Source organism: Gigantopelta aegis, chromosome 4 (assembly GCF_016097555.1).
Source record: "Gigantopelta aegis isolate Gae_Host chromosome 4, Gae_host_genome, whole genome shotgun sequence".
Taxonomy (NCBI): Eukaryota; Metazoa; Mollusca; class Gastropoda; order Neomphalida; family Peltospiridae; genus Gigantopelta; species Gigantopelta aegis.
This window is the reverse complement of record NC_054702.1, coordinates 34,780,453-34,807,302: the sequence shown is the minus strand read 5'-3', so window position 1 is coordinate 34,807,302 and position 26,850 is coordinate 34,780,453. Positions and strand designations below refer to the sequence as shown.

Here is a 26,850-nt window from a genome sequence, read left to right as displayed (position 1 = left end):
AAACGAGGCTACATTTCTGTATAAGACTTCCTCTAGACTTCCTTCTGAACAAAATTTATTTTATTTCTTGGCTTTTGTTCTGTACACCATGTATACCGGATAAATACAAGACTACGTCAAATGTTTACAGGGTGGTAGATCCTACGGGAAACCGTAGGAATCGCCAGACCCAGTGGATAATGGTGGTTGTGATACGTTTTGTCAAAACAGATGATCAATGCTTTTCCCTTTTGTGTTACTGCCAGTGCTACTAACAACAAAACAACGATGTTTGATTGTTTGAAACATGTATCATTTTATGAACTGCTGAAAGAAAAAAATACCGTGGACTACAATTAGTACAGCTTGATTATTACTGTACTATTATAAAATATTATATTTGTTCTGTTAGGCCTAATCATGTGTGATATTAATTTTTGAAGTGAAAAGTGCAAATCATCAAATCAAAATCGTTCATTATACAACGTAATAGTGTATAACACGTAAATTAAAAATGGCTGATGTAGACCCAGAAACCTTGCTGGAGTGGCTTCAGATGGGCCAAGGAGATGAGCGAGACATGCAACTCATAGCACTGGAACAACTCTGCATGCTTCTGCTGATGTCTGACAATGTGGACCGATGTTTTGAAAGGTATAACATTTTTATTAATAAGAATTATTATTTCCTTATTTAACCACTCCTATACCTGTTCCAGTCTCTTGTTATAAACAGGTATTACATCAATGATTCTGTCTGGGTAATAGTAATCTAAATGGCTATAAGTTGGCACAACATGTAAATAACAATCTATGTGTACTCTAAAAGAAACTGAACACTTTATTTATTAATATTATATTCAGGTTATTGACATACAGGGTGTCCCATGGGTGCAGAAATGGAAAACATTCACTAGCCCGCCGGACCAGAAACAACTAAAATTTACTAGCCCGCCAGTATTTCTGCAAGTCCATCAGCCTATAGAACAATATATTGTGTTGAACTACATTGTCTTCTTCAAATGATAGATATATACATGTATATAAATATATATATAATATATATATATATATTTGACAAAAATATTTTTAAGGACATTTGGTTGGCTAAGTGATCAACATCCCGTGGCAAACAAAATAAAGCCCCAAACCTTGATTGACAACTCAGTAAATTTTGAAATCTTTTGGTAAAGACAGTTTTTCACATTTCTAACATATAGATTTACAAAATTCAAGTGACACCCAACAAGTATCTTACTTTTTAACGGAACAATCTATTCAAAACACATCAGTATCATATTTTTAATGTAAACAAGCCATTTCTAAATAGTATTGACCTTTGACAGGCTCTGTTTCTGGAATGTCTTGTTTGCGCTGTTAGTAACTGGTTCCAGGTATAACTAAACGAGTTTAAAATTAAAATGTATGTGTAAACACAATCTTTTCACTAAACTGGTATGACTAAAACACTTAGTATGTGGTTTAGTTAAACTGTTTAAATGTAAGTGTGAACACAAATTGTTTCAGTTAAATTAGTATACGGCGGAAGTGACTGCATAACTTAATAGTCAGAATAAGAAGCTGGCATGCTTGATGTGTGGCTCCATCTTGTCTCCCCCTCCACTTCGCTACGAGTACTATTACTATATTAGCACTATGCTGTTCTGAGATCACACAATCCTAGTCCATGATTTTTTATCACACTGACTTTGATAAATTATCCCAAATTAGCTAACCAAGCTTTCAAATGTTTTTAATTGATTTTTTTTCTTTTCTGATTTACATAGAAGGATAAGGGGAGGGGGGAGGCACTCAACCGCCCACCTTTAATTTTCACCCAACAAGAACACTGCCTAATATTTTCATTTAAACACAGTACTAACAGAATGATGACATAATAAACATAAAATAATAATTATGATAATAAAATAAAATTAATATAATATAAATTAAATAAAAATAATTAAAGAAATATAAAATAAATAATGAAATAAAATATTTTTAAAACATGAATAAAAACATGATTTGCTAGTTTGAAGGCAAACACTAAATGTTTTCAAACCACTACCCCAACCGCACTTATTTTGGCTTAATTTGAGTTTTAAATTAAACTGATGCTGAAAATGTAAGCACCTTTAAAAAAATCCTAGGGAAATGCCTGTATATAGCTAAAATACAGTGTATTATACCGGTACTACAAATGCATGTAGCTGTGATCGATACTAACTGTTATAACATTAAGCTAGAATATATGCAACAGAAAAGTGATCTACATGTATTTGTAAAATGCATATAAAATTTCAGCTGTCTGCATACATGTACAATGTACATGTAAATCTTTATATACCTAGAACCTTTATATATATATATATATAATCTTTATTTTTTTCATTGTTGTGGTTATATATCTTATAAGTCCAGGTCATGAACACTATAGACATGCTATATTTTCATGCTTCAGTAACCTGTATTCTTTTGTAGGCCTGTGTTGTAATGGGACTTAACACTTAAGGTGAACATGCTAACCTGGCAAGGTCTTGAGTTAACTGTCTGTTAAGTCATTCACAGTGCACTGGCCTATTACTATATTAGTGCTCGTGTTTGTCCACTATTAAAAAATGTCCATGTTGCTATCTTCCATGCCTATACAGGTATTTTTTGAGAGGGTAAAAATGCTTACCCTAAAATATTTTTAGGAAAAGGATACTGATCCATACCCTAAAATTTTCAGATATTTATTTTTTCTTAGTGTTAAAAAAGTTGTTTAAATGTTCCTGTAAGACTTTTAAACATAATTTATTACAAAGACACAAATAGTGTTATATTAGAGTATTTATTTTACTTTATATAAAAGTACTATTTATTATCCACATGTAGTGTTTTCCCTAGCTTGTTTTAGCATGGTGCAGCACCATGCCTCAATAGTCTAGCACCATTTTGCCTTAATCAGCACCATGCTGCCCTGAGATTAAACAAGCCTTTTTCACTAATTCTAAAATTGCCTTTATAAAACACCCAAAAAGGTATTATTAATTAATAAAATATGCCTTTTATATCTTTTGCCATTCATTTATTAAAGCAAGCACATAAATTACATTAATGTTTATTTCAATTAATTTTTGTGTGTTTTTAATGAAAAACAGGTTCCCCGAAAATGGTGAAAATGCCCCAAAAAGTGCCCTTGGTGGCGTTGTGGTTAGCCATCAATCTACAGGCTGGTAGGTACTGGGTTCGGATCCCAGTCGAGGCATGGGTTTTTTAATCCAGATACCGACTCCAAACCCTGAGTGAGTGCTCCGCAAGGCTCAATGGGTAGGTGTAAACCACTTGCACCGACCAGTGATCCATAACTGGTTCAACAAAGGCCATGGTTTGTGCTATCCTGCCTGTGGGAAGTGCAAATAAAAGATCCCTTGCTGCCTGTCGTAAAAGAGTAGCCTATGTGGTGACAGCAGGTTTCCTCTAAAAAACTGTCAGAATTACCATATGTTTGACGTCCAATAGCCGATGATAAGATAAAAAATGATTGTGCTCTAGTGGCGTCGTTAAATAAAACAAACTTTACTTTACTTTACCGACAGAGCAACTTAGGAACAAATGTGCATCCGACGTCTGAAAACACCTCTTTACAACGACATTACTTAATCACAGATGCCGTAGCACGTTAGCATTACACACAGCCATTTGGCATCCGTGATCATATTGTGAGCCGACTGTGTCACATGATGTCCAAGTTACCGATGTATGCTAAATCTGTAGACGTGTATTGCTTTTGAACATACGTCAATCAATAAAGGATTAACTTCGAACAATCAAGTCTTCTATCTTTATGATATTTCGTACGAAGTAGGTATCAATAATATATGGTTTAAACTAAGGAATGATTAGGCTAACAATGAATGCGTCTTGATCAGTGGCGATGGGGGAAAGGGGGAGGCGGCAGGGGGACCATACACCACAATCAAACCTTTTTTTAAAACTATTAAATTTTATAACATTATATATACATACATATGTATATAATGTTGGTTGCCCCACCCACAATATAAAATCAGTGGCCTTGATTAATATAATTAATAATATTTTTAAATGCATATTTATATGTACATGTATGTGTTATTGTTTTTAATAATAATGGCAATACATTAATTATTTAAATGCTATTCAGTCTTCAGTTAATATTAATTAGTATTTTTTTCTTATGTCATTTTGGCAAAGGATATAACCAAGGACAAATTAATTTGATACAACGGCAATTTCGATACAACGACAAAGTGACCAACGGACGAACATGGTCGTTATAACGAGGTCTGACTGTATTACCCATGCTTTCGCTTGGGAAATACAAAAATCCTGACACTCGTTTCGTAAAATCAGTAAGACATACAAGCTCCTATATAATAATCTCTATATACATTATAGCGTTAAAATATTCACTATACTGGTCTTTCTTTGACCTCTGACCTGGACATCAGATATATGTAATTTGAACTTTAATTAATAATAACACCCCCCCCCCCCCCCCCCCACCCCCCCACCCCCGCGCAAAAATACAAGAAATTTAATTAATTATTGTGTTTACGGGTGATACATGTTCAGGTGCCTATAGTTACAGGGACTGGGGTTGGAAATATAAAACAATTACATATTGATGTCAAATTAAATAATTCAAGATATAATTATGGAAACATACAGATGTATAGCAATAAAACCATGTATATTATACAGGTTCATACAGGTCATGGGGATCCTGGAAACTCAAAGAATTTGCAAAATATGTAATTTTTCAAGGGCTAGGAAAAAACATGGAATTTAAAGTTGGGTCATTATCATTATTTTGTAGTTCTTTTGTTTTTGTTTTTCCTATTTAGAATAATACTAGAAAAGAAACTACAAATACCTGTAACATTAGAACTGGATGTATTTACGGTTACGGTGGTACATGGTTTTGAATTCACTACCTGATTAAAAAGCAAATAAATGAATTATTTGCAATAAATAATCGGTTCATAGCAAAATAAATTCAACATGACATTTATTATATTGTGCTAATTATAATCTGACTGATTTTGCAATATATAACAAAAAGAAATGATGGTAGATTTATGCAAATATATTTTTTAAAAATAATCATATAAGAAACTATAAATAATTTTGACTTTTGTAGTGGCAAACCCCCCCCCCCCCCCCCCCCCCCCAAAAAAAAAAAAAACCAAAAAAAAAACCCCCAGTTTGACATTTTGTATCAAATTATTGCTCAAATGTGTTTATGATTTCATAAAAATCTTTGAAAATCCTAATAAAGGCAGTGCTAGCTCTGGCACTTGCCAAATTTGCCAATTGCGAATTTTTAAAACCTTTGGTGAATTTTATTTGAATTTGGCGAAAATAATTTCATGTAATAATTGATATTTTGTTAGTAAATATCTGTGTTTCAGCAATTGTTTTAAGTTTAATAGACAATTTGGCGAACATTTTTGGTCAATCAGAGCTACATTGTAGCCCAGAAAAGTTATGAAAAAAGTTTTTAAAAAGTCATTGAAATTGGTTGATAACAGAATGTATGAAATGTGTTCTTTATATCATAATATAGTTTGAATTTATTGGAGTTTAAAAAAAAAAAATTCAAGGCAAAAGACAGATCTTACATGTACATAGTTCACGAAGTATTAAAAACATTTTAAACGCATCAGTTTAGGAGCAAATTTATTTTGGGAAATAACTTAAATATAGGCATACATCTGTTGGCTGATCCCAAAACCGCAAATCATGAAATGTGGCAGTAGGAAATATTGTTTAAGCGAGATTTATTTTTAGATCACTTAATTTAATCCTAGTTTTCAAAACACTCTGCTTAATACCTATAATATATATATATATATATATCTTTTCCCTCTTTCAATCAACACACCATGACTGATATTTATTTTGAGAACATGCTGTGATGTGTGGTAAATGATAAATGTTGGAAAGTGAACATAAAAGATCTCTTGCTGGCAAGACCGCCATTGTGGCAACAGCATGCTTTCATCTTTATTCTAAATATTAACAAATGTTAATACTTGTTTATTATTAGCAGATTACTGAATTTTACCTGTACTTAAACATACATGTCATGTGTACACGGTTTTTTTTCTTTTACTGTGCAGAAGTTGAAAACTATTTAATAATAAATTACCGGTAATACATATATGTATTTATACAGTTTTCCTTGCTTTTTAAATTAAGTTATGAAACATATGATATACATTTAGTTAAAAAAAAAAAAAAAAAAATATTTGTTAACAAAGTGTGAAATTGGGATATATACATGCAGTAATCGAAATAAGCACTTAAGCTATGTCTGTTTGTCCCGACAAGTGAAAATCTATTCGAACAAGCAAAATGTGCCTCGGTGGTTGTCCAGTGGACACGTAAAACATTTCAGTGCAGTTTCATTTTTAGCAATCACAAACATCATCCTAATACTTGAATAAAATAAACCTTTTATTTGAACAAGTGAAAATATTGGCGGACCAGTAGATATCTAGATGTATTTGTCTGGTGGACTAGTAAAACATTCTGTTTATTTTTATGACTGTACATGTGAGGATGTACACATATACAGCCCTATAGCACTTCACATCAGCATTCAACAATGCTGATAAATGTATAAACGCTGAAGTAAAATCAAGTGTTAGCAGTTTGTCTTTTTGGTAACACCACTTCAGTGAAGTATTAGAAGTTTTGACATGATGGATTGATCTACATGATTGTTATTTTAAATAGTCAAAATGTGTTCATTAAAAAACCCAACTGAAATATTATGGTTAAAGAAGGTATATATTACAAGATGTAAAGTACTTTTGCCTCAGCATCCATGTTTTTGCTGACATTTTCCTAAATTGAAAGGGCTGCATGTAACAGTAATGGAAAATGCTTCGATCCTGCAACAGTCTTCTCACTGCATGTAAGATTAGCATGCCACCTGGCCCATTGTAGCATTCTTTTCTCCATTGTCACATTTTACCCATCTTCCTTTCTTTCTCTATGCCTCATTATATTGAAATGCCCACCCAGTCATTGCCCATAGCTTAATTTGTAAAATGTATTTGTCATAAAGGTAAAAATAGCAAAATATGGCATTTACAACTATATTAATGGACCATTGAGACTCGTAAACCATATCAGAATCTATTCTTGTAGAATCGAAAGAAAATACTTGATTACTAACTAGTCTGGAATTTATTTATTAAATTCTAATCCTAGAGTGGCATGTGTTGCTCTCCCATTAATTCAGCCAGGGAGAAAATTATTCACCCTTCTAAGATTTTTTTTTTTTTATTTTTTTTTTTTTTTTTTTTTATTATTGTGTTTCAAAGAAGTTCTTTGAAACATACAGTAATTTTTTTTTTTTTTAAATACCCAGAAAGAATTTGGTAATGTCAGGGATGGAGCCCTGATTCATTACCTTACAAATGTTATTGAGATAAATGCATCCACAGATTAAAAAGGAAAAAAAAGAAAGAAAGAAAAAGCATATGTTATTACTGTACATTCTCAAAGATAATTTATTAAAAGGGAGCAAGACTAGAGAAAAAAAAAGAGAAATATATTTTGCCCACTGTACAGAATTAGCCAGCTTTTTCACAGGACTAGATAAATAGTCTGACCCTAGGACAAGACAATTTCTAAATACACCTGATGTCATAACTCATATTTTGATGATCATTGTCATGTTTTTCATATAATTGTATTGAATCTGTCAAGTTGTCATATGTTTCATGTTGAATCATTGTTTTAAAACATAATTTAGGAAATTAATATTTCAACTTCATAATTTTTGGTCCAGTTAAAAAATGTCGTTGTATAATGTGGAATATATTTGTGCACCTATGATGAAATTGGTTTGTAGGCAAAGTGTTTATGAATGGATCAAGAATAAACACACCTTACTCTTAGTTGAGAAATGTTTTTCGTTGTAAGTACATGTAAGTGGGCAAGAAAAATTACCTCTGTGAGATATAGATAAGGCAGTTTCAACTTGCGGGACAAAATGTTATTTGTAAGGGCCTTGGTAAATTTCAGCCCTCACAATTTTTAACAGTGATTGATTCGGTCAATTGATAAATATTGAAAAATTTGACTTTGGGAATTTTTGTGTCGTTTTACAAAACAAAAGGGGAATTTTTATCTTATTAAACTAAGTTAGATTGTTAAAAAAGAGTAATACTTTACATGTACTTTTATTTATTCAAATTAATACATCTATTTTGCGTTATGAAATGTCATGGGTGATGGAAGGGGTGTTTGTCAAGTGTTACGTATCGATTTCAAAATATATCGGTATACAATAAGAAACAAAAGGAATCTCTACATTCAGATTGGGAATGTTTGAGTCCAAAATTGGGAATAAAAAACAACAGTCTTTTGTGAATGTTGGAAAATGATGCCGATTATCAGAGTCTAGAAACATGGGTGATAAAACTCTGTCAGTGTTAAGTACATTTACCTTTTGATTTGTTAAAATATTGTTATATTTGATCAAGTCAGATATACGCACATGTAATTGGTGCTATCTCTCTTTTGTTATCTATTGATTTTTTTTCATGAAGCTACTCTTGATATTTTCAAACAACAAAGCTTGTACATACACCATAGCCACATGTACGTTGCAACCTGCTCACCTTGCCATGTGGACACATGCTAACTTGTAATGGGCATAAAGCTACAGCTAATTAATTCACTGAAGCACTGAAATATGCATGTGTGTCATGCTTATATATTGATTGTTGCCTGCGTGCCATATGTGACTGAAAATTGTCCACATATATAAATTGTAGGTGAACATTACATTTACAGGTTTGGTTTATGCTGAAAGAATGAAGAACTGTTCAATGATACCCTAGCATGAAAAATGTATTGGCTATAGGGCGCTAATGAAAAATGGATAAAAAAAAAAAAATGTTATGATCAGTCCATGGAAACAGTGTATATATAGAGCTGCGGTAAACACGAAATGGCCAGTCTAGACACAAAAACAACAACAACAACATAGCAACTATCAACACAATCTATCACAAAACAAAAAACAAGCATTATATGCTTGAAAACACTGTTACAGATGCTTGTGTGTGTGTATGTATTGATGCAGTTGGCATAAGAATGACTTAATGAATAAGAAAACCTATTTTATTGTAACAAAAAAAACCCAACCCTTACAAACATGATGTAATGTAAATTTTAATAATAGCTATACTAATTCTGTAGATGTGTCAAGTGGAAGGTACCACTTACTATTTACATGTAAACCATGTGTGTTGAAAAATATTTTTGAAGACTTGAGACAAACATGTTTGCATTGCATCAAATATCTTTATATAAATCAGTAGCACATGTATTTGTCACAAGTTTAACACAAACCTAAAGAAGTATATAAATAAAATTAATTAATTAACATTTTTAAACTGAAGTAAAAAAATTAATGTGGTCTTACGTTAGTTGTATATTTGTTCATTGAATGTCATTTTAAGAAAAAACAGTGTTTTTGTATCTCATAGTAATGTAGTTATAACTTCATCTACATGTAGATACCACTGGTTTACTATTTATATTTATCAACCATCAGATCAGAGCAGATTTAATCCATTTTAGGATATACCTGTAGCTACTGTACATATATAACCTTTCCTGTCCTGGGCCCCGTTCCACAAAGCGATCTTAGCCCTAAGATCACCTTAGGTACATAGCTACCTTGTGCACTAATGTGATCTTAGTGCTAAGATCACTTCGTGGAACGAGGCCCTAGACGGAGGAGCTAGTGAGAGGCAACACTTGCGTCCATGACAGGTGTGTGCTACAACAGGTTTGCACGTTAAATCCTATGACCTGGCCTGACATATATAAACAAACAGTTTACACATTATATTATTACGTGATTATCTTCATTTCCGCCAATTTTGCACTTAACAGGTATTTAAATATTGAGATAATAGAAGTACTTGTGATTAAGAGTATGAGTTTTTTTTTTTTTTTTTTTTTTTTTTTTTTTTTTTTTTTTTTTTTTTACAAATCTCAGATTTTAAGTTTATCATTTTATTTATTATTTAGCTGGATACATACATGTAGTAGGACCAGGTTTCTGTTTGTACACATTTTAATTGACTTTTGAAAATAACCAGCTACAAACACCCTTCCTAGATCACGTTCTCACCCTATATATACAAATTCTAAAATTATATACATGTATGTATATCCCAGACATATTCGTTTGTTGCATTGTGCTATGTACATAATGTACGTACTGAGTGTGAAATTGTGGTTCACACATTGAGTATAATGTTACATGTACATGTTGCACATGTTTGACTACATTTTATTTGATTCTATTTCTTATGTACATGAGCATGTGGGTCATGAAAATTTCCCGTTTACATTGTGTATATGATACAGACATTGGAACAATGAGCTTTGAGCATGCATTGTACATGTGAACACAATAAACCAGTTTTCCCACTGTGATACAGGTGGATAAAGGGCAGCTTGTAGGAAAGAAATGCTTGTTAATAAAGTTAATGACACGACCCGGCAGTATAAAAAAAGTATTTGTCAACAAACAATAACTTCAATTTGTCTCAGTGTAAAGAGACAAAAATAAATGTAGCTGTTCTGAAATTAACAAAAGTTTCCTTTTTTCTTTGTGAATTTAATTACTAATACCAAGAATGTTATACCGTACAATAGTAGTGTAAACAATATTTTTTAGATAATTTCATGTGGAGTTTTCAACAACCATTTTAGGTACCATGATAAATTAAAACTTTTAATAAAAATACGGTTAAAACAAGTTGGATTTTTGTTCTTTGTTTATAAATATCACAGTACAAAAATATTGTAAACATGTGTAACATGTTTCATCTTCCTAACACCTGTTGGAAATGGTTTTGTTTCTACGATTTTTGAGGAAAATGCACAAATGGCAAATACAGCAAACATGCTATCTTGACTTAGCAGCTTTTGATACCTTGTATGATTAATTGCAGTACATAAGGATTAAGAGTTTGTGTAAAGTACCGGTATCATTGTTTTTTTGTTTTGTTTTTTTCATGTACTACTGGTATATTATTCTTATTGACAAATTTTATTTCAGTCACATGAAAAAAACTATACTTTTTCTCAGAATTCTCATGTATTTTTAAAAATGCTTGTCTTTTTTCCCTGTGTCAGTTTTTATTAATTTTATTGAGAAAAAATAACTGCAGGCAAACTGAGACAGACCATATATTATGAACCATGGTAATTATGAGACATTATTGTCACATAGTTACGAATATGAAATAAAGAAGAAAGAAACCCACTGTTGCTATATAGTACTAGCAGACTATTCTGTTTTGTTAGTAGGAAGGAATCTTTCGTACGTCATTTTCACACATATTGGATAGCATATAGAGAATACTACATGAGTGACCATTAGATACCATTGATCTTACAACTTGTTTTAAAATGTATCTAACAAGCGAAAGCGAGTTGGATACATTTTTAAACTTTGAGTTGTAAGATAAATAGTATATGTAACAGACACATATCCTCAAAAGTCAGGTTTAAAATAAATGTAAGTTTACGTCTTTTCCAACTAAAACTTATTTACAGCCATTGCACTTACATGTGTAATTAGTTTCTGGTTAACTTATAAGTCACAGTCAATCCCTGTCGGTGGGCCCATTGGGTTAATTCTCGTTCCATCTAGTGCACCACAACTGGTATATCAAATGTTGTGGTATATGCTATCTTGTGTCGGATGGTGCATATAAAAGATCCCTTGCTACTAATGGAAAAAATATTAGCTACTATTCGGCAAACTAAATCAAAATTACTCATTAGCACTTTTTTTTCTTTCAAAGAAAGAAAGAAATGTTTTATTTAATGACGGACTCAACACGTTTTATTTACGGTTATATATGGCGTCAGACATATAGTTCAGGACCACACAGATGTTGAGAGAAAAACATGCTGTCGCCACTTCATGGGCTACTCTTTTTGATTAGCAGCAAGGGTTCTTTTATATGCACCATCCCACAGACAGGGTAATACATACCACGACCTTTGATATACCAGTCGTGGTGCACTGGCTGGCGAGAAATAGCCCAATTTTCTTTCAATGAACCATTCCAAATTATGCGCCAAATTTACCTCACGAAAATTGCACAATCCTTTAACTTTTTTACTTAATCCTATGGGACATTCAAAATTCCATAGCAAATGCCCCTGCCCGCTTACAACCATGGTCAGGCTGCTGGTGCTCTCTTGCACCTGCCAGCATGGGCGGTCCCTCTTATTACCCACCCCAAACTCTTTTCCTCACCATGACAGGTGTGCGCTACAACAGCTTGCATTGAATGTTAAACCTGACCTGACCTAATGGAAAAATGTAGTGGGTTTCCTCTCTAAGACCATAATTTCAGAATTACCAAGACTAGTGATTAACAAATCGGTGTGCTCTAAAGGTGTCGTTAAACAAATCAAACCTTTTTAAAAAATATATGTAATAGTGTAATTAATTTTACTTTTATTCAATAGATGGTATAGCTATTGCGACCGGGTTATTACCGAGGAGCCGCCAGTCAAAATTGACTCATATCTTTTAAATCAATGATACATGTATACATGTGTGTTATTGGCACATGTTATCATAAATAATAAATGATATTCTTACCAGTGGGTGTATAGGATATATACATTAATGATTTATATATATCAAATATTGAATCTGCTGAAGCTTAGTTTATTATCTTTTATTTTTTCCTTTTTTTATTATTATTATTATTATTATTATTATTATTATTTTTATACAGACAGGGCTTCTAGATTATGGTAGCCCCACTCCCGTGGCTAGTGATATTCAATGTTGGGCTAGTAAATAACTACTATTACCATGCCTGACGGCTAGTGAAAAAAGTTGTCAAATGCTGTATTTAAGTCTTATTTTGTAAATATGAATATCCTGGCCTGACTCCTACCTCCCCAGTCTTACTGTTTTTAAGCTCTGTCTCCCTATTTAGGTGACATATCTGATTATTACTATTAGTAAAATTGTATTTACTTTAAAATAAAGTAGGGCTAGTGGATTTTTAATCGTGGCTAATTTTTAAAATTACTAATCCCATGGCCTAGTGAATTTTATAAAAATTCTAGAAGCCCTATTATAGAGTACTGTTTTATTTGTGTAAAGAAATAGTAACACAGTTTTTAGTCAGGCAGTGTACAGTTCATTCAAAATCATGTAAATACCTTGATGATCTCCTGGTATAGTGCAGTGTAAGGCTGATTTGAACTGGGAAAAGGCTATTAGCACTGAAATCAATCTGATGACCTACATGTATATATGTGTTCATGATGTTCTCCTGGCTCAGCCATGGCTAAGCTAAATCCTGCTTATTATTGATAAAGAAGGTTAACTCGGTCTTTTTTTCTACATGCACCAGGCTAATTGAAGGTAGTTTTGTTTTCTTCACTGCACAAATCTATAGAATAAAGAAGAATATTTCTGTTGAGGCCTTTTGGAATTGTTATTTGTTTGTTTTTGTTTAACCACACCACTAGAGCCAGTGTTTCTGCCTGAAAGAAATTTTTGGGTATGGTGCTATGGAATTGAATACAACCACAGTCAACAGGGGGTATGGGGATCATCCCCCAGAAAAAACTGGTTAACTTACATTTAGGGTTAGGTTAAAGAAAATCATACTGTAATGATAAAGAGTAATTAATTTTGTCGAAAAGTTAACTTTAAAAAATAAAATCTACAAAAAAATTGGGGTATGACGCCATACCAGTTTTACCCTCTGGCATTAACCCTGAGAGCACATTAATTTATAGTGATTTATTATTGGATGTCAACCATTTGGTAATTTTTTTACTCATAGTTAAGACTAGTATGAGCAATCCCTCTACATTTTTCTATTAGCAGCAAGGGATCTTTTATGTACTTTCTAACGCAGAACAACACATGCCATGGACTTTGATATACCAGTCATAGTATGCTGGTTGGGATGGGAAAAAACAACCTAATCAGAGAATGGGTCCACTAAGGTGGTTTGATGCTAAGATGCAAACACCCCAGATGAGCATTATACTGAGTTAAATCCTGCCCCGATTGTTTGTACATTGTAAATTAAAAACCTTTCTGCTGACCCAGAACTGCCTTGGGTATATCACTACCAGGACCTTTCCCCCTGAATCTGTTCCTCCGGAAACAAGAGATATATAATTTTGTTATTAAAAAGAAAAAAATTAAGGGGAAAAAAAACCGGTAATAAAAATCAGCCTCAAAGCAAAATTGGTGTTCATAAAATAAATTTGTCCCCATATTCATTACATTGTTTTTTTAATCTTTTTTTTTTTCGCTTCTAGTTGCCCACCTCGAACATTTCTACCAGCACTTTGCCGTATCTTTCTGGATGAGTGTGCTCCAGACAATGTATTGGAGGTTACAGCGCGTGCCATCACCTACTACCTTGATGTGTCTGCCGAGTGCACTCGCAGGATTGTGGCCGTGGATGGTGCCATCAAGGCTCTTTGTAACAGACTTGTGGTGGCTGAGATGTCCTCAAGAACAAGCAAAGATTTGGCTGAACAGTGTATTAAGGTATAAATAGACTAAAATATTCACTCTTATGTCTGTCTCGGACATTGGAGCTGGCAGTGGTCAGAACCTATACCCAAGACAGGTGTGCATTATTACGGCTTGCTCTGTATGTGCATGTAAAACCAATTAACTTGACCATTATGTTGAATGTGAATTTAATATTTTTTTATTTGTTTTTGACTGGAACCATTTTTTCAAGTACAAATATATCAAACTACAAGATATCGGTAGAGCTTCAAAGCAATGTTGTGATATTTACCCATTTTAACAGTGGGGGGCACTCAGTTTTAAATTAAAAATTATTATTTTTTTACAGAAATAGGGCAGAAATGGCACTTGCTTCTTCAGTGTAATTCCTTGTGTACTTTTATTTTTTTCAGTCCTCTCAAGAATAATAATTTTATTTTAAGAATCCAGGTTTATTTGATTTATAAATGATATTTATGATGTTTGTGATAAGGCATGGTGAACTTGTTTTCTTGCGTGATATCTTACAAGTGTATTTAAAAAAAAAAAAAAATATCCTTTTAAGAATCCTGAGTTAATTTATGACCACAAAATCATTGCCGGATTTATAAGGTGGCAAAGGGGGCAATTGCCCTGAGGCACCCTGCCAGAGAGGCCCCCCAGACTAAGGACTTACTTTATTAAAAAAATGTAATAATTATAAAATTAGTTCATTTTTTTTATTTGTCATGTAATTTAATTTCTGTGTTGAGGGGCCCCCGAACCTGAAGTGCCCCGGGACCCCCAAGGTCTAAATCCAGCACTGCCAAAATATATATGATGACGGATCAATCAACAAGCAATGCCTTTATTAAGAGTTGGACCTCTTCAAAAGTCATACAAAAGACAGATTCAGCAAAGTAGTAATAAAACAAAGACGTTCTTAAAATTAAGCCATGCTATCACCATATACTTATTAATTAAATTAATATTACCATTGTGTAAGTATCTACATGTATACATGTATGTATTAATAACATGATTCCCACCAGCCCTGTGAAACTTTAATTATTTCAATAAAAACTAGGAATGGTTTCGTAAAGAATGGAAATTTTATTGTTTGCAAAAAGTGCAGACCCTGTAGTGAGTTTATTTTATACACAGGAAAAGACGGGAATGTGATTTTTTGGTCTTTTATTTGATTTAAGCTTCTTCATTTTTTGCTTAAAATTATTTTAAAAAAATATATTGGATTAGATTTTTGCTCAAATATGACCTTTATTTTAAAGTATTTAGAGGTTTCAGTTTTCAAACAGGATTTTATTTTAAATGGGTTTTACATCCCTGACCCTATGTTTATTTTTGTTTTTGATTTACAGGTCCTGGAACTGATCTGCACACGAGAATCTGGGGCTGTGTTTGAGTCTGGTGGACTGAACTGTGTTCTCACGTTCATCCGAGAACATGGATCTCAGGTACACAAGGACACGCTGCATTCGTCGATGTCGGTTGTCTCGCGACTCTGCAGTAAGATGGAGCCGCAAGACGTCTCGCTGGAGACCTGTGTCGAGTCTCTGTCCACGCTACTCGAACATGATGATCAATACGTATGTTGATAGCTTAACGTTTTATTTTGATAGGATATACATGTATATGGTCATAAATTTGTTTTTCAGATTATTTTCTAAAATACAATCCACTGCATCCTTTCTGTAACTTGTGCTAATTGGATCAGGTTCAGTGTCATTCAGCTCACTGGTGTTATTATCAGATAAGTGTTTGATTCTATGTTCAGTATTATTGTCAACATCTACTGGACTGTAATTTATCATATTCATCCAATACAGTTAAAGTTAAAGTTAGAGAACATTGATTTATTAATCATCGGCTGTTGGATGTCAAACATTTGGTAATATTGACCTATAGTCTTACAGAGGAAACCCACTACATTTTTCTATTAGTAGCAACGGATGTTTTATATGCACCATCCCACAGACAGGATAGCACATACATGTGTACCATGGCCTTTGTTATGCCAGTCGTTGTGCACTGGATGGGACGAGAAATAGCTCAATGGCTCCATCGATGGGGATCGATCCCAGACCTACCGCGCATCAGGCGTGTGCTTTACCACTGGACTATGTCCCACTCATCATCTAATACAGATACTGTTTCTTCCGTTTCCACTGTTCTTAGTCTTGGTCTATTTTGAATTCCAAAATGTGCCTCAAAATTAAAATATATACATCTGTAAGGAAAGAAAACCAACTCCTTCTATACAAATGATGTGCAGTGAGTAAAGTGAACAGATAGAATAATTTAATAATTATCACACACACGCATGCACGCACATACACACACAGCAATAAAAATAAGAATAAAATTGGGAGAAACAACCTTTCGATCTACTATACCTACACATGTTAATCTCTAGACCAGTTTATGCAATGACATCATGACGTAAATAAATATAATATATCATGAGGTATACAAATGAAATGTTTCTGTTACTGTACCGCAATGTGTGTGCAGATGACAGTAAATTTGTTTGCAAACGATGGTAAAATAAATAACTAAAAATGTAGTATTGTTACAGATATATATATTTTTTGTTGTTATAGGAAATGATTTAGTTTTCAGTATTTAGATTATAAATAGAAATAGGAGTAGAAATAGTGGTGTTGATTGTAGTCCACAGAACAGGTAGGCCTAACTGAGTGGTAGACCCATGCAACCCGATACGATCCTAATTTGATGTTTCGTCTAACTTATGAATATTGTATATAACTTCTGGAAAAGTTGCTGAACTTTATGTTATGTATAATCATGTACGTTATAAAAAAAAGTGTGATACTTGCATACCATATCGATATATAGGACTTCTCCCTATGCTTGTAAATGTGTATCAAATTACTGATGGTATCGCTAACGATCTTGACCAATGTTCTCAGGTACAAAATACAAAATAGTAACCAAACACTATTGTACATACAGATATATGTTTACTGATCTTCATGTAAAGAAGAAGATGTCATCTTCTAACTTCTTGAAAACAAACAACACAAACAGCATGTCAACTTTAACTTCCGCATTTACATGTGACGTCAAACTTTGAGCCGCATTTAGTCGGTTTCTGACGTCATGCTAAGTTGTAGGGTTTTGCGTGTGACGGCTCATATATATATATATATATATATATATATATATATATATATATGATGCGAACATTTTATTAACACATTTCTTTATGCATTGAGAATATTTATTAAGTTTTTCTTATTGACAATTTTTAGGTGGCAGACGGAGCATTACGATGCTTTGCCTCATTGGCTGACCGCTATACTCGCCGTGGCATTGACCCCGCCCCTCTTGCCAAACATGGACTGATCCGGGAGCTGCTTCAACGACTTCACTGGGTGGGCGAGGCCAGTCACAACGTGTCTGTATCTTCGACCCCAGGCACGTCTGCGATTGCTCCGGAGGTGAAATCAAATCCAAGCATCTCCACGGTGATCAGTTTGTTGTCCACCCTGTGTCGCGGCTCTCCAGCCATCACTCACGACCTTCTGAGGTCAGATCTACCAGATGCTGTTGAGAGTGGTTTGAGAGGAGATGAAAGGTAAGTAAACTCTGTTATGTCTAACGTTTCAGAGGTGATTTAATAGTTGTTAGTGGACAGAAATGGAAAATGTGGCGGTAAATCATTTTTATTGGCATCTGTTTGTAACAGATAATTTTATTAAACAAAATGATCCATGATCTCATTTTATTAATCCATGACATCTGGCCTTACGATTATAAAACTATAAGTCTAATCTTAAGTCTTGATCTTGTATTTGGATTTTGAAATTTTGGAACATAGACCCCGATTTCCACAACAAAAACTGTATTGGGTAAAGTAATTGGCACATGATTTTTATTGCTTGTCATCTAATTTTGTAACATTTTTTAAATAATATAATAATCCAGTTTAGTTTTGCTTTACCAAAGAAACACCTAACCCAGTTTATAGTCTGTCCTACAGGGAACACCTTTTTTCATACTATGGAAATGACTACAAGTTGTTTATCTCTTAGCCGATTGATCTGTAAATTGCACACAAAAATAGCATATTTGTATTATTTTCCAAAACACTTTAGCTTTTCTTATGTCAAACCAAACTGAAATTATTTACAAAAAACATCTTTCTAGAATGATGAGATGGACTATAGTTATGCTTTACCAAAGGAACACCAGGTAATGACAGTAAAATATTTTATTCTTTCTAGTAATATGGTAAATATCTGAGATATTTGCTAACATTTTTACTATTCATAAAATGTTGGAAATATTTAAGTCATCAGTAGCTATAATTTTAAAACGTTTTCTAACAGGTGTTGCCTGGACACAATGCGATTGGTGGACCTCCTGCTTGTGCTGTTGTTTGAGGGCAGAAAGGCGTTGCCAAAGACCGGTGTGTGCAGTATTACAAGCCGCCTGCCTGGACTGCGACGCACGGATAGCACTGGGGAGCGTTCACACCGCCAACTCATTGACTGTATCCGCAGCAAGGACACGGATGCACTGATTGATGCCATCGATGGTGGATTTGAGGTCAACTTCATGGATGATGTAGGACAGACGCTGTTGAACTGGGCTTCAGCATTCGGCACTCAGGAAATGGTATTGTTTATAACCATTTATTGAGTGGGGGAGGTGTCATTGAACAAAACAAAATTTAACTTTATTGAATGGGAAATAAGAGATGAAAAACCTTTGGATTTTAGTGCCATCAAAAAACCCAAAAAAATCCTGTTCTAGTTCCTTAATGAAGAGATCACAATAAGCCTAGTAATTGTTCCAGGTTTATTAGTCTATAGACATTTTCATTGCTGCATTTCCCCAAACATCAACAAAAATCTGTTACCATGTAGTGGAGGGGATGTGTGGTTTGCTTTATAAGTAGAATAATGCAATATTTCATAGTATGTGGTAAATAATTATTTGGGGTGAGGGGTGGTGGTATATTATTGCACTAGTGGAGTGGGGTTAATATAGGTATTTCAACTTTTGTCTTTATTTCCCTCAGAATTGTTTTTTTTAAATAATTAAACTGCTTTAAAAAGTTTTAAAATATTTGCTTCCTGTTCATAGTTATACTAAATTGTGTAGTATTATGATCACTAGTTATCTTTATGATTGCTAATTTGAATACTGTGACTTTCAGGTTGAGTTTCTGTGTGAGAGAGGAGCCGACGTGAACCGTGGACTCCGATCTTCATCTCTTCACTATGCAGCCTGCTTTGGGAGACCTCAAATTGTCAAGGTGTGTTTGCAACTAATATATATTCCATCTGTTTGCTTACATTTTCAACTTTAGCAAATCTAATATGCTTTTTATAATTCTGGTGTTTGTAGTACATGTAGCTCAGAATACATTTTAACCAAACCAAAAATGTATGTACCTTTTGAAACTAATGTCAGCTACTTAAATATTTGGATCCACTATAATGGTGGTTTTTTTTTTATTACTGTTAATAACTTATGGTAGACATTTAGCCTCACACACAAGAAGTAAGCATCTTGTCAGTAAAATAGAATGGTCTGTAGTTCTATAATAAAGCAACTGTTTGACTATTTATTGTGTGTATTTTGAGTTGTAATTTTGCTCTTTATGCAGACTCTGCTTCGCTATGGTGCTAATCCAGATTTGCGGGACGAGGACAGCAAGACTCCTCTAGACAAAGCTCGAGAAAGAGGCGACGAAGGTCACAGAGAGGTCATAACAATCTTGCAATCACCAGGTGAATATTATCTTTTTGTCTCACACTGTCTGTCAGTGGCAGAAAAATATGGAATAGAAAGGTTTTGACTTTTATATAAATATTGATATTCTTTATTACAAACTTAAAATGAAAATATTAATGAAAACAAAACATTAAATGACTTTATGTGTAGGGTTCTGTTAGAGCCACTTTTTTACCTGCATTATTTTTAAAGTATAATTAGTGATATTACATATTATGTTTTCATTATTTCTATTTGTTTGAAATTAATTTAATTAAAATTAGATTTTATGAATTGTTTGACCCATTATTTGATAATATTCAATGTGCACCTCTTCTGAGATCTGCTAGAAAAAGTATTTTTCTTGTTTACTTCAAAATGGAAAATAGGATATATTTTTTACATCATTTTTTTTTTATTTACTTCAAGACAGATCTATAAAAAATTGAATTTATACTTTATTAAAATAATGTACTAATGCAAAATGACATGACTTATTATAAAAATAATATGTTCTCATACTTCAAAGTGATTCTTTAAAATGTTTGGGGCTTTTTCACTTTAGGAGAGTGGATGGTTCCTGTAAACCGGGAGGCCGCGGTACCTGCGCAGGCTGCGACCACGTCCACCGCGACGGAGGTTGAGAAGGAGAAGAAGGAGGAGAGCAATGAGGCAGAGAAGGCTGACTCGTTGGAATCAAAAGGAGACCCGGAGGTGTCTCCACTCTACGTCCGATGTCTGCTTCCAGTATTCACTCAAGTCTTTCATAGCTCCATGCTGGCATCTGTCAGGTGAAGTTTAATAACCTGTGCCCAGATTTTCAAAGTTATCTTAGCACAAAATTAAAGTTTTAAAGGGTTTTTTTGTTTAACAACACAACTGGAGAACATTAAGTTAATAATCATTGGCTATTGGATGTCAAACATTTGGTAATTTTGACTGGTCTTAGAGAGGAAACCAGCTAGATTTTGCCATTAGTAGCATGGGATCTTTTATATGAACCATCCCACAGACAGGTTAGCACATACCTTAGCCTTTGATATACCAGTCGTGGTGCACTGGCTAGAATGAGAAATAGTCCAGTGGGCCACACGATGGGGATCTATCATAAACTAACCATGCATCAAGCGAGCACTGGTCTACGTCCCACCCTTTATCTTAACACATTGATATGATATCGTAAAACCATTGTAGGGAATGGCACATGTCATTGTGACTTCATAGCTTATGACGGTTTGACGATATCTTAGTGCAAAGATAGCTTTGAAAATCATTATCCTGCATTATATAGTACATGATATTTCTTCATCGGGTAGAGTTTACAATGTCAGGCGATCAAGTTCATTTCCTTCTGTCAACTTGTATTCTGAATAGTTGACCCAGTCCATAAACAAACAACACTGGTCTTTAGACTAAATATTTACTACTACTACTATTATTATTCGCAATGCATATTGGAGAAAATATTCATTATGTATAAAAATATGTACTTTATTTTTAGCTTTTACACGCAACTATTACATAATAATTTTAGTCCAATTGAGAAATACATCTAAAATCATTTTCTTTTCACTGTATTTAAGTCCTGTGTTATTAGCAGATTAGTTCAAAACTGCTTCTTTTTCAATGTCAGATGTTTTGTTTTGTTTCCAGAAAAGCCAGTTTGTCACTGATTCGTAAAATGCTTCACTACATATCAAGTTCACTTCTCGCGGAAATGTGCAGTCCAGAATTCACATCTCCAAATTTTGCTTCATCTCTCACTGAGGTTTTGTCTACAGTTTTGGATACAGAGGTATAAAATAAGTGGGTTTTTTCTGTAATACTGGGATTTTCAGTAGATTCTTACAACAGCATTTGATACATAGTGAGGAACATAAAATAACATTGTTAATTTTTTAATATGAAATTAAAAAAAAAGAAAAAAGTTAAGTGACATTAACAGCAATTTGTATTATTTCTTGCATTATAATAAACATGTATATCTGCTGTTGTTGTTGAATGAAATAAAAAGCACAATCAAAGGTGATCAATTTAATGGTAATGTATTTTTTAAAAGAAAACTTTTTAATGCCAATGTAGACTATTTTTCTGGAGGGTGGGACATAGCTCAGTGGTAAACCTGATGCGTGGTTGGTCTAGGATTGATCCCCATTGTTGGTAGACCCATTGGACTATTTTCTTGTTCTAGCCAGTGCACCACGACTGGTATATCAAAGGCCGTGGTATGTGTTATCCTGTTTGTGGGATGGTGCATATAAAAGATCCCTTGGTATTAAATGGAAAAATGTAGCAGATTTCAGCTCTAAAGACTGTCAAAATCACCAAATGTTTGCTCTAGTGGTGTCGTTACACAAAACAAACTTCTTCTTTTTCCCAGGAAGATGATGAGGGCCACTACACAGTTCTACAGATCATGCAGGATTTGATGCTGAAAGGTCAGGAGATGTTCCTAGAACACCTTGCAAGACTTGGGCTGTTTAGCCGAGTCTTGACGCTGGCTGGACCCACTTCTGATGATGAAGAATCTGCAGCCAAAGTGAAGGATGAAAAGGTAACACAGTTCTATCCAGCGTGTGCTTAGCATCTTTGAAAAGAGATGTCACAGTATTCACGTAAATGGCATTTCATGCTGACAATAAGCCGTTTTCATTTAGTAATATAAAGTTTGTTCTCCTTATTCGTATCTAATCCCGACTAGTTAATTTAGCTGTCTTGACAATGGGATGAGTTCATTTTTCCTTAAGCGAGATCAGGTTGCTGCTTTTTTTCATATGCTGGTTAGTTACACCCGTGGCAGTGAAACCATCTTCTGCAAGTTATTATCTTTATTCCATAGCCACTGATTACTCTTCTAGAAGACAGAATAGCATCAGTTTGCTGTATTTTATTTATGCTATCCCTCATCTTCAACCTTCTTTCTTCTTGTAATTTCAGCACTTCAGTATCAAGGAAGAGGAGGAGTGTGTTACAGATGATGCCAAGGATATAGTTCAGGGCAAACCGTACCACTGGAAGGACTGGTGTATTGTCAGGGGTCGGGACTGCCTGTATCTATGGAGTGACGCCGCAGCCTTGGAGCTATCTAATGGCAGCAATGGCTGGTTCAGATTTATCCTCGACAGCAAGCTGGCAACAATGTACTCAAGTGGGAGCCCAGAAGGTGGATCCGATAATTCAGGTAATTTTGGATTAATACACATGAAACCCAGCCCCAAATTCAGCCAGCTAACGTTCGTGAACTATTTGATTAGTTCCCAATGTGGCCATTTGGTTTACTGTGAAGCGCACAAACCAGACTGGCGGACGTTTTTCCGCTCAGTCTGGTTGAACGCAGCCCAGGTTTGAACTTAAAATAATGATATTGGTCAGTGTAAGTAAAAAAAACCCACATTGTTACATTAATACTATGAAAAATAAAACCTGCATGTGAAGTTGGTTATATGAAAGTGTATTGTGCATTTTGAGGGGTAATTTTGAGCCTTGTAAAAATGATTATGTTATTAAACATTTTACATTTTATTGTTGTCATTTCTCTTTGGATATATGCAAAAGTTAAGATATTGTTTGTATTTTTAGTTATTTAAAATCTTTATTCATCTTCGAAAGGTACAGTATTCTTGTACTAATTTCAGAAAATCGTGGTGAGTTTCTGGAGAAGCTACAGAGAGCTAAGAGTCAAATTAAGACTGGGACGGCAAGCCAGCCTATCTTATCTCGTCAGAGTCAGACACGCTTAGTGGTCGGGAATTGGTCTCTCACCTGCCGTAAAGACTCGGAAATACAGATACACAACTCAGATGGACAACAGGTGAGAGTAAATTAGTGATATTTTATTTGCTGAGATAAAATATTAATATTTTGCTTGTTAATTAATGTTGTTAATATGTTGGTCGATATAAAACATTAATATTCTGCTGGTTAATTTATGTTGTTGATATTTTACTGATCTGTACTTCATAAAAGTTTTTTTCTTTAATTATTGATCAGTAAAAATATTAATTTATTAATCAGTTTATATTGCTAGTTCCATCTCTTATCCTTTCAAAAATGTCTTTATTAAATAATATAAGGGTGACCAATTGATGCAGTTTATGTCAGTTCCCACTAAACATTGAAATTTGACCTCTATATTGTAACATCATTTACTAAATACAAAATACAAATACAACAGTTACTACATTTTAAATAAACTCCTGTGTTCCAACAACATACAAGTCTAATGCCAGGTTTCTAGTACTGTGTGACACAAAACAGTGGAACAGTGCCAAATGTACGAAGGAATTAAAACACAAGTCTTTAGAGAGAGTAAGATTTGTACCACACTAAGATGATTGTGTACTGGAATTTTTTTTCCCATTTTTGTTACCTCTCCTCGCATACTTTGGCATCAATTTAAAAGATGCATGTGGTCTTGAAAAAAAAAGGCAATATCACTTGGTTTATCACTATATGGCACACACTGCAGTATGGTAATACCTTTGTGTTTGCATGGATGGCAACAGATTTACCAAATTTCAGGATGTGTTAAACTCTACTGGCAACACTGAAGACTTAAACACATTTTTGATTCTAATCAGGGCTGGCTCTGGCACTCGCCAAATTCGCTAATTGCGAATTTTGAAAACGACTGGTGAATTTTATTTTAAATTGGCAAAAGAATAAAAATCATTAGTTGATATTTTGTTACAAAATAACTGAGTATCTATAAAATTTGGAGGTTTAATATATAATTTGGCGAAATTTTCTGCTGCTCCAGAGCTAGCCCTGCTAATGTTAGTTAGTTTGTTTTGTATAGCGACACCACTAGAGCACATTGATTTATTAATCATCGGCTATTGGATGTCAAAATTTTTGGTAATTTTGACATCCAGTCTTAGAAAGGAAACCTGCTACATTTTTCCATTAGTAGCAAGGGATCTTTTGTATGCACCATCCCACAGACAGGATAGCATATACGACGGTTTTGATATGCCAGTCATGGTGTACTGGCTGGAACGAGAATTAGCCCAGTAGGCCCACTGACGAGGATCGATCCCAAACTGCGTATCAAGTGAGTGCTTTACCACTGGGTTACGTCCCGCCCCCTTTTGATTCTAAAGAGTTGAATAATAAAAAATATACTTGAGATTGCACAGGTTATTATCAATATGTTGAAAATGTGAATACAGTCATGTGGTTGAATATTTGTTTAGGGAGTCCTATTTTTTTTTTGAGGGGCCTTGTTTTTATTCAAAATAGCACACACGTATATTTTTTGTTTTCTTCAGGCAACGATCCTTCGAGAAGATCTGCCAGGTTTTATCTTTGAGTCGAACCGTGGAACCAAGCACTCCTTCACAGCAGAAACATCTCTAGGACCAGAGTTTGCTGTTGGGTGGGGCGGAAAGAAGAACAGGAAGTTGAGATCAAAGGTTGATGCTATTAGAACCAAGGTAGGGATTAAATATGCCTTTTTTTGTGTAAATATGAAATACGAATGTCTTGATATGTCAAAAATAAAATTGTAGACTAGTACAGTATATCTTTCAGGTTTTGTTTTTCAGGTGTGGTGGTGGTGAGGGGGGAGGGAATGTAGGTCACCTGGGATGTGATGGGTGATAGGATTGATGCACAGCACATGTAATAATCCGAGGAAAATGGCTATCTTCATATGTATTTGGAATACCTTGGCTGATTATGAATTCTCCAGTCCATGGGAAATGGCTATCTTCATATATATATATATATATATATATATATATATATATATATATATATTTGCATTTTCTTATTATTTAATGAGGTAACTGCTTTTCTATCACCAGTTTAAAAAAGCAATCTTTAACTCATCTTGAATTTGCTATTGAATATATCAAGATGTTAACAAAACAACTAGATTGTTGTATGAATTATTTATACTGAATAATGTTTTTTTCTATTTACTTACTTTCAGGTTAAGACACTGGCCAGTGAACTGTACGAGCAGTATTTCAAGCTGGCAGAGGCAACCCCGCGTGGTGTGGTGGCCAAACTCTGCAGTGTCGTACAGCAGCTTGAGTCCGCCTGTGCTATGCAGATCAATCACGTAAAGGTTGGTTGATAGTCTTCATTTGTGAGGCCTTTATAAAGAAAACCCCCCTAGATATTTTAGGTGGCATCATAGTTTGAACTGCAGTATAGCCTAATATACCAATAAAACCCAGAGATTTTAGGTGGCATAGTAGTTTGAACTGCACTATAGCCTAATATACCAATAAAACCCAGAGATTTTAGGTGGCATAGTAGTTTGAACTGCACTATAGCCTAATATACCAATAAAACCCAGAGATTTTAGGTGGCATAGTAGTTTGAACTGCAGTATAGCCTAATATACCAATAAAACCCAGAGATTTTAGGTGGCATAGTAGTTTGAACTGCAGTATAGCCTAATATACCAATAAAACCCAGAGATTTTAGGTGGCATAGTAGTTTGAACTGCAGTATAGCCTAATATACCAATAAAACCCAGAGATTTTAGGTGGCATAGTAGTTTGAACTGCACTATAGCCTAATATACCA

General features: G+C 34.0%; 1 protein-coding gene across 3 annotated transcripts in view; it reads left to right on the top strand.

Moving 5' to 3' along the window:
* The first annotated feature begins 6 nt into the window (after positions 1-6).
* LOC121370451 (E3 ubiquitin-protein ligase HECTD1-like) overlaps positions 7-26,850 on the top strand; it is a 63,683-nt gene continuing 36,839 nt past the window's right edge. For all 3 annotated transcript variants that reach the window (XM_041495686.1, XM_041495687.1, XM_041495685.1), the window contains exons 1-14: positions 7-633; positions 14,364-14,598; positions 15,924-16,151; positions 17,838-18,163; positions 18,918-19,206; positions 19,751-19,849; positions 20,204-20,327; positions 20,876-21,101; positions 21,964-22,105; positions 22,691-22,864; positions 23,248-23,491; positions 23,946-24,121; positions 25,581-25,745; positions 26,246-26,383. In XM_041495686.1, the coding sequence (XP_041351620.1) occupies positions 494-633; positions 14,364-14,598; positions 15,924-16,151; positions 17,838-18,163; positions 18,918-19,206; positions 19,751-19,849; positions 20,204-20,327; positions 20,876-21,101; positions 21,964-22,105; positions 22,691-22,864; positions 23,248-23,491; positions 23,946-24,121; positions 25,581-25,745; positions 26,246-26,383 (2,706 nt within the window). In that variant the 5' untranslated portion in view covers positions 7-493. The remainder of the gene's footprint in view (positions 634-14,363; positions 14,599-15,923; positions 16,152-17,837; positions 18,164-18,917; positions 19,207-19,750; positions 19,850-20,203; positions 20,328-20,875; positions 21,102-21,963; positions 22,106-22,690; positions 22,865-23,247; positions 23,492-23,945; positions 24,122-25,580; positions 25,746-26,245; positions 26,384-26,850) is intronic.